General features: G+C 34.4%; 1 protein-coding gene across 1 annotated transcript in view; it reads right to left on the bottom strand.

Moving 5' to 3' along the window:
* The window catches only part of TBC1D9 (TBC1 domain member 9), a 63,320-nt gene that overhangs the window by 26,465 nt on the left and 15,265 nt on the right, over positions 1-21,590 (bottom strand). The window contains exons 12-19 of the mRNA XM_051216223.1: positions 19,008-19,234; positions 16,920-17,109; positions 13,617-13,986; positions 12,274-12,334; positions 10,741-11,076; positions 9,494-9,724; positions 7,694-8,176; positions 6,332-6,478 (exon numbers count right to left, since the gene is read on the bottom strand). Of these exons, the coding sequence (XP_051066793.1) occupies positions 6,332-6,478; positions 7,694-8,176; positions 9,494-9,724; positions 10,741-11,076; positions 12,274-12,334; positions 13,617-13,986; positions 16,920-17,109; positions 19,008-19,234 (2,045 nt within the window). The remainder of the gene's footprint in view (positions 1-6,331; positions 6,479-7,693; positions 8,177-9,493; positions 9,725-10,740; positions 11,077-12,273; positions 12,335-13,616; positions 13,987-16,919; positions 17,110-19,007; positions 19,235-21,590) is intronic.

Genomic DNA, 21,590 nt, shown 5'->3' with positions numbered 1-21,590 from the left:
CGAATCCCAACGTTCCCACATTAATTAAAGGGCTTTCGGTGAGTTGTTCACTATGATTTGTACTTAGAGCAAATTTTCAAGTCCGTATGTTATAAATGTTATGATCGATAACTAGCTAACCTAAATTTAAACTTGATTATCACAGGGTATCTATCAAGAAATCTTCTATGTAGAATCTTAACTACTCACTTTAGTTAAAAGGACAGGAAAGAAGATATTAATAGTCGCGTTCAACGTGTTGACGTTGGAGTTGAACAGTAGTACATTCGTGCACAAAAGTATCAACTCTAGACCATTAAATATGGTGGTTTTCACGCAAGCATCGAAACCATAACTTATGGGTGGACCAATCAGATTAACGACAACAGGTCTTGAGTTTTTGGCATTATAGATGTTGTCAGTTCGTGATGAAAACTCCATATCTGATTCTTAACCCTAGCCATCAACTGTAAATACTAATCCTAATTCCTCACGCTGGTTTATAACCCTCATTGAGCCGTAGCATGCAGGTGGGAATTCTCAAGGACTCTTTAGGGTAGCTCAAAGGTCGTCCATATATTAGTCTCACTGAATAATTTACATTTGATACCAACAGTCAGTTGGCCATAATGATGAACTAGAAACGTCAAGTTAACGACACTTGTACTCGATTAACGTCTTAACACCAGACATAAGAAACTAAAACTTCCCGGTTTGTTGAGTATTGGTGGTTAGTAAAATGACTACTTACGCTAGATACGAAAACCAAATTCAAAGATATGCCGCAAATTTACCATGCTGTATTATTAAGATGGGCGGAAAAGCCGCCAAATGTTTGTAGTGAGCTACAAAACTAATTTTGGACTCATACAAAGGATTCAGAATGTCAAGCCACTTAAAGCCAGTGATCAACCAATTTCATTAGAACGCAGATGAAATGATGGAATTGCGAAGTAGATAAATCGCCATCATTTGAATAATTATCACATACTAGAATTAATTCATATGTAAAGCAGAAACAGGTGGATCACGAAACAGTTTAACCCACATTTGAAAAGTCGCTTGTCCTTGGACACGACTTTCAATGTATAATATTTTTATGACGAGCTCGGATATGCCACGGATTCGAAACCTTACGCTATAAACTTCTAGCTTCGATAACCAGATTGTCTTATTCTCGTTATTGTGTTATTTTAACTGCTGTCTACTTCTCTCATTATCAAGTGTAAGTGCATTCTATGTCCTCGAGTCGTCGGTTCACTTCTATCTTCCAGACAGCTTCATTTAATGCTCCTCACAACCCTTCAGTTCTCAAAACACCTTGGAGGCACACAAAAACCCTCTAATGTTTGAATGCTACACATAAACTAATTGATTTCTTGGCTGTCGCATCTCAATGTTAGTTGTCATGTTACTTTTAAGATAATTTGGGTTAAGGTAATCCTAGGGTTGGAGAAGCAAAGTGATCTTCTGATGAGTAGCGCTCGTAGTCATACCCAAGTAAGACCTGATATGGTTCTTGAATATATAACTGAACTAGAAACCCGTCAACAAAACGGTGAGGAGAATCTCCGTTTAGTGGGTCTTCGAAGAGTCGAGTCTTGGAAGCGAATGCTACCAATGCATATGTGTATGGGCCATTCTTTCACGGCGTTTTACAAATCGATGCTCGCAGCCTAAGAAATAAATTCTATGAACCAGAAGCTTGAGTGGACAAATTAGTGTCATTCATTGTAGCTGTGATAGATACTTCGATATTACTTCTGATCTGACTGGATTAGTATCTTTCGGTTATAAACCTGTTACGGGCAAAAATGTTGTTAAACCCTAATTATTGAGGGCATCTTTAAGCTCAATTTAACGGTCCTTCTGTCTTTGTGATATTCACAGGTTCTAGCAAAGCATTCGATAAGGCTTCTCACGAACATGAATACAGAAACTCTCGCACATTGAAATAAGAGGTGCCATACAAAAGTGAGTAAAATGTTAAAACAGTGTGTGTAGGAAAACTGGATATTATCTGAATGGAAACCGGTCAAAAGAGATGTAATCCAACGCATCATAGTATGTCCTCCATTTTTCAGCTCTACGAATTTGACTACTTCAGTTGTCAAAACTGCAATTTTCAGATGGTATCAAATTCTGGAGAATGATATGTGGAGAAGCTGATCATCTTGATTTGCGTGTTTAAATACACAAACTGGTTAAATGGTCTCCGGATTGGTACATAGAAATGTATACCAGAAAGTATGAAATGTACATCGGACACCATTATAATATCGACGGCACATATCATCCTTCGAAGTATCAATAATGCATGGTAAAAGTAGACAAATTATGTAACATGCATCAGGCGCAGTCGTATCAAGGTGGAGATGGTAATCACTGTGTCAGTACATGTTTTCAGGTCTCCTCTTAATGTTATCCACTAGTGGGGCCGTGTTTACTTCAGTTACGAGAGCATTCCGACCGAGTGCGACTTTTAACAAGAAAAATTGGAGGCTTACTTGAGTTTTTGCTTTTTAATATGCAATCTCTCGAGCAGCGCTGTGGTGATTTTCCGATAATATGATAGTACTGAAGATGCTTGGAGTACTTAATATGCCAGGTGTTATTATCAACCCACCTCTTATTTTCCCATGGCGTTGTAAACTGTCCCCATAAGATTTGTATTACAACTGTCACCCACTTTGTTGGCCGTCTCTCTACATGGCCTAAGAGATTTCTGTCTCTTTAGAAGAGAGGGGCGCAATGATATTGTAGACTCGAAGATGCTGCTGTGCGTATACTCCGAACAGCGTTAGGGACAGCCCTGATGAATGTGCCAGGTTTTCTAAATATGATGCAGAGAGCTATGTTTGCCTTAGCTATATCTACTGTGTAAACTGAAGTGGTGTATAGTCTCCTTGTATTTAGTAGCCTGAGTTCGCACTCTGAGGAAGCAACCAGGGGTGCATTTCTATGGTGGGTTTAAAGCGTGGCGTCGAGTCCCAGTTGACTATGAACGCCGCTACCAAGAAACACGCCAAATAAATCAGAAGGCGGATTGGAAACAAGTTTATTCAATTGGCAATCTCGTGGTATCGAACGAATACCAAGATCGTGCCAAGAAATGGTGCAAGCGAAATCAGGAGGACGGAGTACGTGCGAACAAAGCCAAAAACCGCGGAACAATGATGGAAGGTAATGGAAGCACAGCAAAGGCTGTAATTAGCACAGCTAAACAAAAGCACATTAAAACAAGCACTGGTACAGTTGGTTATAATAATAATTGTTTTCATTGAACCAGTCGCCTTCCCGTGATAATAGTGAGTCACTACAGGTTTAAGTGCTTTGTGCCAAATAGGGCAGAAAGTTTATGACATCACATTTTGACTGAATAAGTTTTAATACGTTGTCTACTATCGATTCCTATGTTGTGAAGTACTTTTGAATTCTTTTGAATTTTAACAGACCTCCAGACCTTTGCAGTGCTTACATAGATTAGTGCCGCTGATCTCAGTTTATCTAAAAGTTAGTTAACAAAGTCCCGGACCAGGAGTGGACCTATAATTGTCTTTTGGAACCTTCTGATATTGAAGCCTTCCAGCTCGCGTGTACCCTATCTACCTACGATTGATTCAATAAGCGACAATGTCAAAATGCGGCTTGAATAGAATGAATAAATTGGTTTTTACAGAATCTAGAATAGCCTATGACGGCTTGAACATAGCGCCAGCCACTACAGTCCGATAATTTATATTCTGTTTTCATTATCAGATTTAAGTAATTGCCCCGTATCTCACAATCATCTTCGTTCCTCTTACTTCTACACTTTGATCTCCTCACGGGTTTCTGCATGCTATGGTTGAAGATACCAAGAGTTCACTTAATCTGCGAACGAGAAACAGGACTCGGTGACCAAAGATCAGTAAGCTAGCTATTGATGCGTCCCAGTCCCGCTAACTAGAGGGAGAATTTCAAGCTTGGAATGGGGAATCATAATCTACAAACAGCCAGAAACGAGCGACAATAACTCTCTTTGGGAGAGTTACCAAATAGCATACTAAGAGACGCAACGGACCGATAGCATTTAAGATATTTCCCAGTGGGAAATACGACATGAAGATGACAAAAGCGCCTTTGGCGCGAAAACAAAGAAATTCAAATTTTCTAAATAGACTTATAAAATTAGGTCCTTTCCCAAGTGAGTTCTGGGGATCTAACGTCCCCAACACTGCATTACTAATTATTTGGCTGACTTACTCATTTCTTTCTGCACTCACTAAACTCCCTGCCTGGTAACGAGATAGCTACCGCTATTCAGAAGCCTTACTGCCCTGAGACCAACACACCCAGATTTTAAAATGTGCAAACACATGAACAACTACCAGACTGACTAGAATTAGTGCGGTCGAGCGACTAGACCACTACCCATTAGAGGACGAGGAGCGATTGTAAAGAGATCGACTGGCTTTCACAAGCTTGTGACAGACGTATCGAATACTAATTACCATTGGTCTGCTGAGAAGTAAAGAATTATACTGCACTTTATTAGGTGTAATATGTCTAGACGTACTAATGAATGAAAAAGTAAGGTGTCGAAACGGCTTTCTGAATCTGGAGGATTTAGTGGTGTGATAGCCAATGTAAATATGATGGCCTAATTTCCTAAATGAAACATGAATCAGTTTACCTACGTGTTTGTTTAAGCCTGAAGGATTTTGCAGAACACTATGATTCGTACCATTATAGAAAACCCAGAGCCCACTTAATACCGACCGCGAAGAATGACATGATCTACTAATCTGATGGCATCTTTTCTAAGGGATGGAAATGTATGAACGTATATGAGCCTGTATGAATAAACCGCCTCCTCTTAGGGCCTGTGACTATTTTGAGGAGATTCATTACCACACTCTGATGAGCATAATGTTAATAACTTATTGTAGATTCTTTGACACTAGTTGTTTTTCAGCCAGTTATACGTGTTAACACGCGCACAGGTACATCAACTCGTGCTGCCATTAGCACTGCGTGGTAAAATTGCCGAGAAAAAACCCTGAGTAGTAGAATTACAAGTAACATTATTAGAAAGTTTTAACCACGGAAGTAATTATTTGAGAAAGGAGGATGAGTTCATGTATTTGAAAGTGTACAATAATTTTGAAACTTAAGAAATAAAAAATGAGGAAGCGTAAGTGTACGGACGTCACTACGTCCGATTTCAAGCTATACCACATAACACCCTCAGTTATTAATTCCAATGATCCTTTGGACCCTGAAGAGGTGGGTCGCACATGTTTGTACTGGTCATTTTGACAGCCAATGAATTTATATTCAGTTTTGGCCTGTAAGTGACAAAGCAGATGAAAGTGAATATAAAATATTATGCGTTCACTGATGAAAAGAAAGAGAATATTCTTTTTCTACTAAGTTTATTTGAATCCCCAAAGAAATATATCAATCGCCTGAGTACATGAAAAATTAAGGCTAACTGAATTGTATGTTTACTAACCACCAAGTTAATAAAAACGAAACTCTACTGTATCAATTTTATTTAAAGTATTTCTGAATGAGATTCGAGAAATTTGTAACATTTACGATATTATTTTAAAAAAAGTCAGCAAAGAAAACATCTGTGACAACAAAATCAGAGTGCAACAAATAATAAGGAAGTTAACGGGAGCTAATCAGATCATATGTTGAACAATTAAAATAAGGAAAACAAAAGAACTGAGATATTGTCACTTACTGTGACAATATGTGATCATGAAGTATTAGTTATTACCATTGGTAAAAGAGACAATAAATTTATTTTGGAAAGACTTATTTTTGCCAAATGAAGTTTTCATTTATAAAAAGTTCAAATCATTTAGGGCGATCAATATTACCGGGTTGAAAGGAGGGGGAGGGATATTGATTTAAAAAAAACAGGAAAGCCACAAAATTATGCAACGATACTATCTAAAAACAATAGAAATTATAGTTACACAGTGAATAAATAAATTCTTTACCAAAAATATGAAAACAAGACAGAAAAAGACATCTATAAACTTGTACAGAATTAACACCACTGTACGGAAGTGGAGGGATGAAATATTGAAATACAATGATAATGAGACTTTAGAACACAGAGGGGAACCAAAGCAGTCAAATAGTTGAGGGATATACCATTTTAGCCACAATAAAGCCAATCCCGAAACTTAGAGCATTGTCTTTCAATAGATAGTTCTTTGGAGAAATGGTTGCGTAACAATACCTGTTTCCAGAAAGCTTTCTGAAAATCACATAATTTCAATCTCCAAAATGACTGAATCATACTTTCAACACTAGGACGTCCGTCGTTATATTCCGTGCCATGCGTACTAACGTTGTCAGTTGAACTGGTCGAAGTATAATTACTAAACCGTTCAATATTTTGTAATTCTTGTGTGAACAATTCAAGGAATAAACAATTGACAGAATCCAACATTTCTTCTTTATCTTCGTCTACACTTTCTACGATTACTCGTATTGTCTAAAAATATCAGTGATAAAAAAGGAAACTTGAAATACACATTAGAATGTTGTGAACATGAAGAATAAACAAATTAGTAAGATCATGAGTCAGTTGAAGCTAGACCACCATGGAAAACCTGGAAGCACTGGACGGCCCTGGGTTCGAATCCCGCAAGCGGGATCGTGGACGCGCACTGCTGAGGAGTCCCACAATAGGACGAAACGGCCGTCCAGTGCTTTCAGGTTTTCCATAGTGGTCTAGCTTCAACTGAGTCATGATCTTAACCATTGAAATTACTACAATCTCCACAAAAACCCATCCGAAATTAGTAAGACTTAAAACATATTTTAGAGTGAAATTTCATTAGTTCATTATGAGGTATACACACTGTGTTTACAGATCTTATTGTCTACGAAAACCCCGATAAAATAGTCAATGATTTAAATCAGTGTTTTACTGATTGAATACTGGGTAGATTGTAGATGTACAATCAAAATATTCTTGTCAATAGTTGACCAAGAAAATTCTCAGTCAGTCACAACGTAGAACCTGGTACGTACGTACACCGTTCCAAGGATTCTATAACCATAGAATTTGAGAAAATGTTCCTCCGATTATTGATCATTTTTGAGTCTTCAATAGAGGAAAGAGAGTGTCATCTTCTATGAAAGCGTACATTCAATCTAACAAACGCATTGAGAAACTAAAAAGAACCAAAAAAGCTTAGCATTGTTTCTCTATTTCATGGATAACTATGGTGCTTGTATGAACTAATGATTCCTTTGTGCTTGTTGACTATGATTTCGAATTCCAAATACAATACGTCTGTTCGTGCTCATCTAACACTCCTTGGTTAAATTGCGTTATTTCTAAGATTCTCAGTATGTACTATAATTCAAATACTCATAATCATAACAACAATTCCAAACCAAACAACTTTTCGCATTCATATAAAAAGAATTTACAGTCATCGCTGATTTTTTTTTACAAAAAAGTTTTCATAATAATACTTGACACGTATTGATAAAAGTACACACTAGAAATCATTAGACTGTACTTTTCCAAATTATTTTCTTTATGATAACCATATATCGTCACCACACACCAAAAAAAATAACCTGAGCTCCTTGTTTAAAAAGACATATGAGACAATCAAACTTCAACTACATTTCTTATACGTTAGCACACAAAGTGAACGGTTGAAACTTTGAAAGTCCGAGAATGATCTCTTACCTCCGTTAAACATTGAAACTGATTATAATTCAGTGAAATCTGTTCACTTATATCTCTTGAACTGTATTTATTGCTGATGAAGCCTAAAGGATCAGGAATAACAATTGGAATTTCATGTGCAATTTCTAAAGTATATCCGGAAACATGACTTTTTGAAAATTCATCATTTTCATTATCAGCTGTGTGGTGTTGTTCTATAGACTCCTCAGCAATAATATCAGTACCGATCTCTACTGTATCGAAATCTGATTTAGAACAGATATGATAACTGTCAATACTTGTATCACAAGAAATAGAATTATTACTATCTTTTTTACAACTTTCAATATTGTTGAATGGCAGCATACCACCTAGTATATTCCACTTGGATTCATTTCCTTGTTCAGATGTAACCCAGTAAGGAGATCGATGTAATAAGAATAATAAACGTAGTTTTGTATTTAGATCATGACCACATATACTTTCCATTAACCAAACAAAACTCTAAACAAATAGAAAAGGGGAAATTGAAAAAGTTAGACATACGTCGCCTGAAAAACAAAGTAACTAAGTGAAAAACTAATATATTGGATTAGTAAGAAATCATCCAAACTATAAGTGCACATAGCTGTTCAAGGAATGAATTGCGTTCCTAAAGGATATATATATGTATACATTCGTGTATAGGAAAATTGAGTATCAGTATCAGAATCGGACACAGCACAACACATAAACAAGAAATATATAACCAACCACATAACTGATAAGGCCATAATAAAGTAAGACAAAGAATTTTCTCTAAAAAAACACTGGAACTAATGAAGAATCTCTTACATTTATCGTTAAATGTTAGAAAACGCTAGAATATTTGTCAATTTTTTATCTACGAAGATTGAACAAATACAAAAGTGAATTCAACTGTTAAAATGTTACAATCTCCACAAATCTCGTTACTGATAATTACAAAAGTGTCAAACTCCAAAATTTTATAGCCTACACATCGCTTTGAAGGTCCATGTTTCATAGTCATGAAGTAATATAAAGGAAAGAGCTACAAAGTAAACAACCCCTTTGGTAGGTAGACAGATATCTCGCCTACGTTACAAGTGATGCAGGTTGGCAAACACCAACTGAGCCTTCTGAATTCATGGCCGGATTTCGTCGGATACAATCACACCACAGTTGGTGAAAATCCCTAAATAAGTGAAGTGGTTAAGTGCACTCAACTACCTCACTCACCATCGTTAGTCTGGGCACTGATGTACATCAGACCTAAAGCAACATTTCGGATTTAGATGAGAAGTGAGTCAAACATGCATGGATTGTTTCTCAAACAGGCCAGATGACTTTGCATTTTATAAACGTACTCTAAGTTGGTAAGTGAACCACTTGGTAGGAAATGAACGCCTGAAAAACTGGAGGGATGAAATGTCATATTTAGGACATATATGATGGAATTAAGTAAAAAAGAGCAAGTGGACAACCATGACGAATACAGCTTGAAGTTGATAATTCTAGTGACAGTTCCTCATAAGCCCTGTCCGAACAAACAGTGTCTGAGTAGAGAGCCTTCATAAGTTCTATATGATTTCTTAGTATGGCACTATGATTCATAGAAAAATTTCTATACAGTTAGCTTTAATACGTTCGATTTTCCCAAAAGCTATATTCTAATTAGGTAATCGCAATCTCAACTGTAAAATGACATAAGGCCATCAGAAGAGTATAGTTTTATCAAAAATACTAATTAAAGGATAATTCAAATTTACTTATCTCATCTTCGTCAGATAAATTCATATACATATTTTTTCAATTTCTCACCTTAAAGTTAATTAGATTATCTTCATCTTGATCTAGTAGATGAAAGCATGGAAGGCCTAAACGTTCAGCTGCAGCACCCCATGGAACTAATCCCTGAAATAGACTATTAAATTGACGTGCGTCAATACGATGAACATCATAAGCTGGACGATTTGGATTATTTGTTTCATTATGAGTTTTAGCTGGCGCTATTTGATGGATTCGCTCATATTTCGAAAGAATATAATGGTCCTACAAAATAGAATTATTATCAAGGTGATTTTTCTCGAAAAAAAACAGGAAGTACCTTTATATGTTTATTTATGATATAAATGCTACAATAACGTAATACGCGTTGCTGAATAAATATGTAAAACATTGGCATAAAACTAAATCAAGATGTATTATTGTCAACTATTAAAAGACATCATAAATGTTCAGGTGGAATATCATTTAAAGTTAAAGCAATTAAGAATTTTATGGGGTGGTTGGAGGTTGCCGACAGAAAGCTATAACATCATTTCTTTTAGAATCGCCTTTCGGTATGCCATACCATACTACTCATTACTAGTAAGCAGTAGTACTACTATAAAGTAACGTGTAGATTTCATTTCAATCGAGAAAAAATTCACATAATTATAATCAAAATACCATCATGAACAAAGAAATACTGACGACAGAATGTAAATGTTCTAACACAAAGTTCATCTTTTGGTTCCAAAAAGATAATGATCAATGAAATATTCGATTTATATGCAGGCCGACAACAGGGGGATAGCTCAATTTACTGAGCTAGTTGTGCGACAGTTACAAAACATCAAGGCAGATAAACAGAATTACATAAGATATGAATTTTTAACTAACTGTTATAAGCAGCCAAACAAGTAAATCACTGAAGCGCAACGATATAACTTAGAACAAATCATTAAGCTTACACAACTGTTGACTGAAAAGTAAAACGTCAATTTTTTTCATTACGTAGGTTAACATATACTTTGATTTTGCAATGTGCTTTTAGTATAAGATTTTTGCAGTCGAATTAAGTGTACTTTCACATCGTGCTCCGTTTTAAGATACCATAGTTGTTTAATATTTAATGCCAATTCCAATGAAATCATAAGGCGATGGAAACTGTGAAGCATTGAACGGCCGTTTCGTCCTAGTATGGGACTCTTCAACAGTGCGCATCCACGATCCTGCACGCGCGAATTATGTACACTTTATTAAAAGTTAAAAATTGTTACTATTATTCTCCTGAAGGAACTTACTCTGTAACATTCAAAAAGCAATATCAGATCCCCAGGACATTCACGATCTAAACTTCTTGCAACTTCTTTAGACGTGTAATCACTAAGTGATTGAATTACTTTAGGTCTATATTGTAAACGCATCTGATCGATAAGTTCATTTGTAATATTAAAATTCCGATCAGCTGAAGTCAACAGATTATATATAGATTCATTTGATGTATGATCTTGATGACGTAATTTATTAAAATATGCATTCAGTTTAGTTAAAACACTACTGTCATCGTTTTGTTCAACAGACTTTTTGATAAACGATGTATGCTGACGAAGTACATCTAATGCTATTTGGAAAATAACCTAGTGAGTGGTGAGAGAAGTGAAAGAAACACCAGAAACAATAACAAAATGAACACTAAAATATACATAAAACAAACGGAAATACTTTGAAGAGTACTAAGTTACTACGGGAGTATAAATGAATATCGATTGTATATTTGTTATAACACAAAACTACTGAACAGAGTGATGTTAACTAAAGAAATCAACGATATTTTTCATATTAATTAACCAAATAGTCAAATCCAGTTATTACACTAAATGAAAACAAGGGAATACTTTATATGATATCAATTGTTAGCAGATAATAACTATATAAGACCTAATTATTAAATGTATTACTTAGTGATAAATCTAAAGGAATTCATTTTCTCTTTGGATCATGTGAAGCTAATATAATATTGATTGTTAACCAATACTATGTCTGTCTATTCTACCGATCACGTTGGATTGTAGTCACAAGTCTAATTGACCTGAGATATTAAATACACTATACTTTCAATTAATGACTGGTTTTTTTTCTGTCATAAGAATCCCATCACTCTTCGTGAAAAGTTTGATGTTTACATAATTTGATGTTCCCTTATGAGTACACATTAGATTCTAGCAAAATCATGATTTCTGAGATTTATTCCAGTCTGTGTATAGACTATAAATTTCGACTCTGATAAACAAAATCAATTGCTATGTGGAATTTATGGCATTTATCTACTGAGTGAGCTACATAGCGAATTAACTAAAGGCAGACTGAATGTCCATTGAGTTTCAGCTGAGTGTTACGAAGATAAAGCTCTACCAACAAGACTTGAAGGTCCTGAGCTCGATCGTTGTAAAAGTTGTGAGTTCACACTGATGAAAAGTTCTACACTAGGAAGAAATAGTAGTACAGTGTTCCCTGATTTTTGATGCTACCCTAACTGAATTCAATCTGTGAAATATACCACCAAGTAATTAAATAAATCTCCAAAAAATCTCTTCATCAAGAATAAGCAATCATCAATTCAATTGTGGCATTTGATGGATGACGATTCATATAGCATTGGTTGGTTATTGTTTAGAACTACCGTAACATATAAGAACATAGTATTAAACCCTAGAATATGAGAAAAATAAACCTAGAACATTGACACCACTATAAGGAAACAAAACTAGAGGCTTTGAGATGACAAATGATATTTAACGAGTATTACTGTAGTAAACATTAAACAAATAACTTACACGAGCTCCACCATAAAAGAAAAAATCCAAAACGTAAACAGAACAATGAAAGGACATAGTACTAACGAAAGAAAAAATCAGTAAAATGGAAGTTGGTCAGAAAAAAACTAATATAGAAATAAGAAAATATATTTAAAAGAAAACGTCAAAAATAAATAATTTTTATTAAAGTTAGATAGTGACTAGCAATGAGATCTAGGATATGAGCTCATTCTTATTTGAGATACGTTGGCTAAATGTACTTGCATCCAAGTGCTGATACTAAAAAGTCCTAAATACAACGAAACGTGCGTTCAGGATTTTACTACTAACCACTATTTGACTTCAAAAAGCAACTTGTGACTGAACGGTAATTTCAAGGCAATCCTCTCAGTATGTATACATGGTAACAGAGACTAGTCAGTTATAGTTTTAAACATGGCGGGAAAAAGACAAACAAGTAAAAATAGTTATTTACAGGTTTAAGTTTGAAATTAAACGATGACCTTCAATGCACAAAAATAGTATAGCTCAAGTTATATTTGATGCTTATTAGAAATTCAAAAACCATATGAGAACTAGGAACAATTATCATCATGATTGTTATATTTTAACGAAGAATAAATAAATAGCAACTGTTAGGAGTTATGGTAAGATGCGGTCTGATTGGCTTGTATATAAACTGCATATGTCTAAAATACATGATTCATATAGCAGAGGCTAATATTGGTGTTCTGGACTGAACCGGCTGAATTAGATGAGAAGCCATTATCTCAGAGGACCAGTAAGAACTTAGAGTTGACTCTAAGCTGCTCGTACAGATTTACGCGTCATTGGTTTGGGCTCAGTGTCAATGTCAAATAAGCCGTGTTCTAATTGGCGATGTTGTCATATAATATATTAACAGCACATAAGGACATAACAATGACCACATGGTCTAATTATACTTTCCAAATATATTGAAGAGAAATGAAAATAATTAGTAGTGTAAAATAGTTAATATTATCTCATGAAAGCTTATCATATTGATTAAGAATGGTATTAATGAAAAGGAACTATTCCAGCCCATTTAGTTGGATAGTTTAATCAGAAAGGTTCTCTTTCCATCAAACCCCAGAAAGCGGGAGGCCAGCAAAAACAATTAGGTGACAGAACAAGTATCTATCTAACAAACAATTAAATTGAAGGTTAATGGAACAAGTTGTTAGTTGCATATAGAGATTTTCGAATAACTCACTCCTGTTTGAAGTTTGCGCTATTGATCTTGTCTAGAGAGATAATGAAAGCTAAACGAATGCTCTACTTCAATCAGAGAATAGAACTTCAGAATAATCTAACAAATATTAACTGTAAATGATACTTACTTTAAAAACAACGTCAAGAACCAGCTTAATGGTAGCATACTGATTAATTCTGAGCCTAATGACTGACACATATAATGATGATTGGAAGCTGTTGAAAAACCGCCAACCATTGATTCAATATTATATTCAGAAGTGACAATATTTTTCAAACTATCTTGTACTGGAATTTGTAAAACTGATTTTAATTCTGGAATATATTCAACGACTAAAGCATGAAGTACTTGTTGATCAACGCGTACACCAGCAACACGACTATCATAGTAATCAGGTAGTAAACGTTCACAGATTGCTGTCAATAACCAAAATGATTGTTCTTCTGTACAATACAGTAATAAAACACTGGCTACTATATTCATTGATTGACAGTATCCTGAAAAATAATTTATAAGAAATAAAGTATTTTATTTTTCGTATTGTACTAATAATGATGATTTTTAACAAAATCATATTGTGCAATTTATACAGTGAAAAACTCTTAATAAATAATAAGACATAAATACAGCCTATTATAAAGAATTAGCTTGAAAATTATACTTTTAATATTGTATATCAAGCATTTCAAATTACTTGAAGTTGAAAAGATAAGTGATTCCGGTTAGATTTAATAAATTATAGACAGAAGACGTTTGTTACTTAGATACACGATCTAATATTTAGTTGTGCGCAATAGAGGTCTCCATAAATCTCTAAATCACCTCCCTTTGTAACTATGTAGATATTGAGGTACATTTACCTATTTCTGATTTATCTTAAATATCTACTTATGTATGTTAACTACATAATATTCTTATATACTTTTAATTAGGGCTTAAAACTGACAATAAATGTGGTAAAAGTATGATATGCGAACATCCTTGAGTTAAACGATCCAAATTACGATAACTCCTCATCGATTTTGCAAGAAATTCAAAGGGCAGTGATAGACAACTTGCATGATGTTATTAAATAGAAGAAAGTTGACAATAATTGATTCTTAAAATGATCGAAGTCAATAAAAATATTTCTTGCGCAACCAAAACGTCAAGATATCGTTTAACCTAAATGACACAGCATAGATGCGCCTAAGGTGGATTGTGCGCCAAAGTGCTTAATGTATAATCGAGATTGCTTAGTGAAGCTATATGATATTCTCACTCTTACTGTCAATCACAACCCTAAGTTTGTAAACAAAAGGGTGGCAAAGCATGGAATTAAAACTGATGTAAGTTTGTGATGAAAACACCAACCCCAATTTGTAAACCCAACTCAAAACTTCAACCTCATTCTTGATACCTAATCTTATTCTTTTACGTTATAAACGATGTCATGTGATAATGAAAACTCTATGCAGTGATAACCCTAATACACAACAGTAGTTCGACTACTTATATGTAAACTTGGGATTTTTCCTTTAATACAAGGAATAATTTGACATGTGAGGGCTAATTATTCAAATCAAAGCTGTTATTCCACTGGTTTTCATTGTTAATTGTTTTATAATTAGGCGTTTCCTGATTGGCTGATAAGGCGTCCAAGGTTATCAGTAGATTATACTTTTACCATAAATATTGCACACCTCAAGTGGTGATATCGTTAAAAGTGATTTATATTTTCTTCCAGGTATGTCATTTAGGGAAACAGGATATAACCGAGTTGAAATTCATAAATTCAAAAGGCTATATAGACAAGTCACAGTACGTTATCTAATACACATATCGGATGGTGGAACAAGGTGCAGGAATAGAACAAATCAAAAACTTATTTTCATATACTTTTTTAAAGTATTTACGGTTAAAATATTAATTGTTGTAATACTTTATTTTCCGTGCCCCAAAACGCCTTCATACGATCAAACACACATAGTAAAAGACAAAATGATTATTATTATTGATTGGTTTTAGAATGAAACGAAACTGTTCAATATTTCTTTAAATCTAACTAAAATCGGGAAGTTTATTTGAAACATAAACAAGATATGGACTATCAGAACATTAATCATTGTTAAATGGTGAGTATTAAATACTCTAAAGTTATTCAGTACGAAAGTTTTTTTCATGACTTTATCACCATTAACTTCGATCTCCTTTATGGAGTTTAAGTAGAGATCGAGAAATATTGATGAGAATCATTTGTGCCAAACAACTACATTTTGAGCTGTTGGGGATTGCTCTTAAAACACTACTGTATTGTAAATTACTACTGTCGTGTATTGATTGGTCCTTGGTGTTAGCTATAAGACGTCTAATTAGTCTTTCATCCTGTTGGTTCATGTCTCTTTGATGAAATTATAAATTATGGATAGGCCAATTAAATTTAGGATAGGGACACGGATTTTTGAGCGAATGTCATTTGTTTAAATAGTTAAATAGTATTTTGGCATTATAGCTGATCTCAGCTTGTGATGAAAATCCAAACTCTAGTTCCTCACACTGATTCACAATCCTAGTAAGTGGTTGAAGTTGCTAAAAGTCACTTAAGAATCACTCAAGGTTGTTCAATAAATTATAGGATGACTGTCTAATCCTAATATCTTAACTTGCTAGGTTTAGCACTCTAATTTTAGCATCTTAACCTTAATAATCAGAATTCAGGTTAAGTAAGCGACTATCATCAATGAAGCAGTGGCTACATGTGTTCCTGTAATCTATTCAATCATTAAAAGAATAGACTGTTACTGGTTTAGCCAAAACTTGTCACCTCTAATAGACTTTTATCTCAACATACGCCACCCCGTAAAATAACGTTGTCTCTGTTATTCATACCTTCTCTGTATGTCATTTGGTGCCCACAGTTACATAAGATAGTATTTCTCTTTAGTACAAGGTTTTGTAAGTGAACGATGATACCATCATTCAAACTAGCCAGAATATGGAATCTCATCAGAAACATGGTTCCCTATAACAGGTGATCTGCAATTGTGCTCTGAAAATGCCGCTTCATTTCAACGACTGACATTTTAAGCTGGTTGGTCGTTTCGAGGCTGTCTGTATTGTTTAATTCGATCAGTCTACTTCCTTTAGTTAAAGCATAAAAAGACATTCACATAAGTCAGTATGATCTTTTATCGCTGTGTGAGGAGGTTGGTATGACTGAACAGTTATCATATATAAGACACACGACGTTACATCCGATGTTGTACCAGTGGTTTCTACGTGGAGATATCAACTCTCAAAACAGAACAAAATATTAGTAAATAAGTATACTAATTAAATATTGGATTATATTGAATAATAAACACTTAGTACGAAATTACTAACTAGCCAACGAAAATGTTTTTTTTTCAAAAAAAAAACATCGCTTTCGTCGACAAACAAACCAACCTACCAACATTAGGATTACGATAAGCATACGCAGTAAGAACTCGTCGAAGAGACTGAATACCCTCTGGTGTATGATAAGCAGGATGTTCCGGGAATGAACGGTGTAAATCTCGTTCAATTTCTTCATTGACAAAATTATTGCATCCTTGAACACCGTTGATTAATTTATCGTAATAGCCTGGATTGGCAAACATCTATGAAATATAATTACAGACAAATAATATATGAGATAATTATGTGCGGAATTAAATCAACTTTTAAAAAAACTGCATATTCTGAACGCCTTCGAATCAAGCGCTCCATTGATAAGCATAGATTCAAACAATTGGTAAAGCCTACCGCTTATTTCAACAAACCCTGCTTTATATTGTAAGTATCTAATCACCTTAATGCTCTCCAAGTGTTTAGATTAATCAATGCGATATGCTATCTAGTTAACCAAAATAATATAGGGTTGTCTATTGATCAAAGTTATCATATTTCGCATCATTCGATGAGATGAAACAGGGAATTAAAAATATGAATATCAAAGTAGTCAAAATATTAAGTCTTCTTAAACCTATATACTAATGACTCATGTGAACAGTAGCGAGATAATTCCAGAATTTCTAGTGAGAAGACGTGACTAGTGGAGTTCAACCATTTTGAGTGTGAAGCAGTCGCTCACCAACGGCACTGAAAGATTTCCGAGCAATAGGATGAATGGGCTGAGATTAGAAACGTAAAAAAAAATTGGATGCCGGCCCTATGATCTAAAGTTTAAGTGCTTGCTGAGAGACCTGAAGACCCTGTGTTCGATCCCCAGTAGAGCCATGGATAAACATTGCTGAATAGTTCCATAATAGGATAAGACTCCTGTCCAGTGCTTCCTAGTTTTCAATGGCTGTCTAAGTAATGTCGGTCTGTAGCGTCAGTTGAAAACTCTACATTAACCAAAAAGTTTATTTCCCAAGGAGAGTATTAATAAGAATTACAATGATTTTCGTCATGTGATCGATGGTGAAGAACAATGATATGATTACTTCTCTTTTTTATAAATAAAAGATAATAAGCACACATGTAGGAAGAAGAAGAAGTAGTTATGTCATTTTTATCTGAATAAACATGTGAAATACATATGTTGACATGGTATTTCATAGAGAACTACTTATTTATTTTTCGCTCTATTTTAATTACTTAACCTAATAATCACTTGAAAAAGTTTTAAGAATACTTTAATGTATATTGAGTAACTCAAACGAAAAAAAATTCACATGGGAAAATTTTAAGTGACTTATAAATAAGTGGAAAGAGATTGAGAGGTAAAACTGGTATAATTTTTTTTAAAAATGAATAAATAACAGATTCCATGGTTAATTTTATAGTAAATAGTACAGCGTTTAATAAAAATGTTTATTGTTCTCCCGATAATAAAATTTCACTTGTGAAATGAAATGTTCTTAACTAAAATATTCAAGATGACAGACTGATAGTATCCACATGTTTCATAACATAACGAAGTGGATACGTTAAGTTCGAATTGGTAAACAACTATTTAAAGCAACTATTATCCAGGAACATAACTACAATAAAAATATACTTACTTTTTTCAACAAGAAGAATTATTTTTTCAAACAAACAAAAAAAGCAAATGTTAATTTCACTACTGATCTGTTTACCTTATGTTTTAACTGCTAGAAAAGACTTAATAAATGTCAATTTCTTGCTCAGTTTGTAGTATTTCACTGTAAAGACAGTTCGAGATATGAAAATGAATAAATAAATGCTATATGACATGTTGTAGCACATGTACTTTTACCTAAACAAGTAATCTATTAGGTAACGGAAACCCCCTATAAACTGAAAGGTAAGGTTTCTTAACGATCTGTTCAACAATATGGATTAGTGTATCATCATACTTGATCATATGGCTTGATTACATTTCCATACGTATAGGTGTCCACACACATATAAGAAATTTTATCGAAACGCCAGCAACACCATACAGTCACATTAACTTAATAACAAGTATAAAAATAAGAGTCTAAAATGACTAAATGACATTCATTAAATAAGAGGGTAGGAGTTTAGAAAAATTTGTAATCTTCGTTACCTCATTTTCAGCTCCACTTAAAATCATCCATAAAATTCCTCGTTTTCCTTCAGGTAATCCATTTAAAACAAGGTGTTTAAGACGTTCATTCCGATACATTGACATGCCAGACCCAAACTCTTCAAAATATTCCTTCCAATCATCTAAACGTTTATTTTCAGCATCAGGATTATCTACGCTGAAAGGATTATTATAAGAATAACGACTAGCGAAGCATCCGGATCCATCTAATTGACAAACACAAAGATAATAGTTCAATGAAAAAAGAGGATTCAGAAAATAACAGCAACAACTTAAAATGACGAAGGCACTAAACACTTTTTGAAAAGGACACGATGATTTCAAGTGCAGAACATAATATTGGTTGTTCATATATATATTCCAAACATAAGTTACATGTAGTTTGAATAGAATAGTTATTGCTAAACGTATTAAACTGGGACTCCAAAAAAATATCGGATTATTCAGTGCTGAATAAAAACTACATTATGCTAATAGGTACAGAACCTAAGTTAACAACTATGTAGAGATAATCTTTAATTGTTTGACACTAAACAAATAAATATAAATGAACATTTATAATCTTTGTGACAAATGTTTTATTAAACAGTTTATGAACTGTATCTTATCGAATAATTTATTCGCTTCCTTTTACATCTAAATGTTACATTCCTTTCTGAATCAACTTGATGACTGGTAACCATTCTATATACATGTCAAGCAGTGTGATAGGATAAGTTTACTGTTTACTAAAAGTAAAAACTGCTATCAACAAACACATAAAGCAATAGAGTTCTGCAAATTTTCATTTATATGTACCCATGATAAGAGATTTTAGAATATGTATGTTTGTAATGATAGAACACAAATAACGAGGATAGCCATAAACTTAAAATCGATTGTAGCTAACATACTCTAATCTTATAAAATGATCAGTAAATCCAGGTTATCACAACAAAAGCTATACGTGCACAAACTTATTGATTGGTATAATTCACTACAAAATATCACCTGATCATATATTTTGAATAGCTGTTTCAATTAACATATGTCAATAAAACTGTAGTTCTTCACAGTATAATTGTGATTACAAGTCCCTTTAAGAGGATCAATATTTCAGACCATATATCACTGCATACAACGGAAAAGTGTTTAATATTAATTAAACGTGATGACTTGATAGAACTTAAATAAGAGATAATGTGACTGGCAGTTCAGCTATCAAGTTATATATAGATTTGTGACGATATCATGTATAAACTTTCGTAGATAATCGTCAAAAGTCATTTCTTAAAATGATCGTACCGCCCTCCATCCTAATTTTTTGTAGTACAAAATTACTGAGTACTAGTGAGTTTGCCGAATGCTTAATCAAAGATAACCCGAAAATTAAAAACTTTATTTGTTGTAAAGTGTACTGACCAATAGAAATTTTGAAAAACTTGTCCTTTAAACTTCTTATTTATAATCAGTAAAGAATAGATGGAATATGACTAGTAGTGAAATCGAGGACAAGCGTTTCGTCCTATACGAGGGACTTCTTAGTTGGATGTACCTGTATAAGAAGGGATCAAAATCGTCCAGTGACAACCATAGAGGGATTAGTTTAACTAATATAGCATATAAAATGCTGGCCTTAATAATTATCGGGAGACTAACTAAGACTCGTGAACTGCAAACACGTGAAAATCAGGCTGGCTTCAGACCTGGTCGTGGCTGCATTGACCACATATTCACCATTCGTCAGGTTCTAGAACACAGGCATACTTATCGGCGTCCGACAATGGTGGTCTCTCTTGACCCAAAATCAGCATTTGACTCGGTAGACCGAGAGGTTCTGTGGCAGTGTGTCATTGAAAGGCGTACCCCAGAAGTACATAAACTTTGTAAAGGCTCTTTACTCGAACACTACTAGTCGAGTCAGAGCTTATGGAGAACTGTCATCTACTTTTGCAACCTCAAGTGGTGTCCGTCAAGGCTGTCCACTTTCCCCATTTTTGTTTAACTTCATCATAGATCTACTGATGGAAATAACTTTCTCGTCGACTGAGTTCTCGGGTATTGATCTCCATCCAGGAGGTCCACTTAATGACTTAGAATACGCAGATGACATAGTCCTGTTTGGTGAAGACGCTGATAAAATGCAGTCTTTTGGTAGCACTAAGCAACAATGCCAGAATGTTTGGAATGCGCTTCTCTCCCTCTAAATGCAAGTTGTTGCTTCAGGACTGGTCTGCGTCAACACCTGAACTAAGGATAGGGAGTGAAGTAGTCGAACGCGTTGACAACTTCACTTATCTTGGAAGTCTGATCAGCCCTAATGGGTTGGTGTCTGACGAAATCTCAGTACAGATGCAAAAAGCTCGTCCGGCCTTTGCCAAATTACGTCACCTATGGCGAAGGCGAGATATCCGTCTACCAACCAAACGACGTGTTCACTGCGCAGCAGTTCGTTCCGTCCTACTTTAAGGTTGCGAAACGTAACCATTAAGAGTAGAAGATACTCGTAAGTTACTAGTATTTGACCACAGATACCTTAGAAATATTGCTCGCATATTCTGGGATCACCGGGTAAGTAATAGT

This window comes from Schistosoma haematobium, chromosome 4 (assembly GCF_000699445.3).
Source record: "Schistosoma haematobium chromosome 4, whole genome shotgun sequence".
In the NCBI taxonomy this organism is placed as follows: domain Eukaryota; kingdom Metazoa; phylum Platyhelminthes; class Trematoda; order Strigeidida; family Schistosomatidae; genus Schistosoma; species Schistosoma haematobium.
This window is presented reverse-complemented; position numbering and strand designations above follow the sequence as displayed.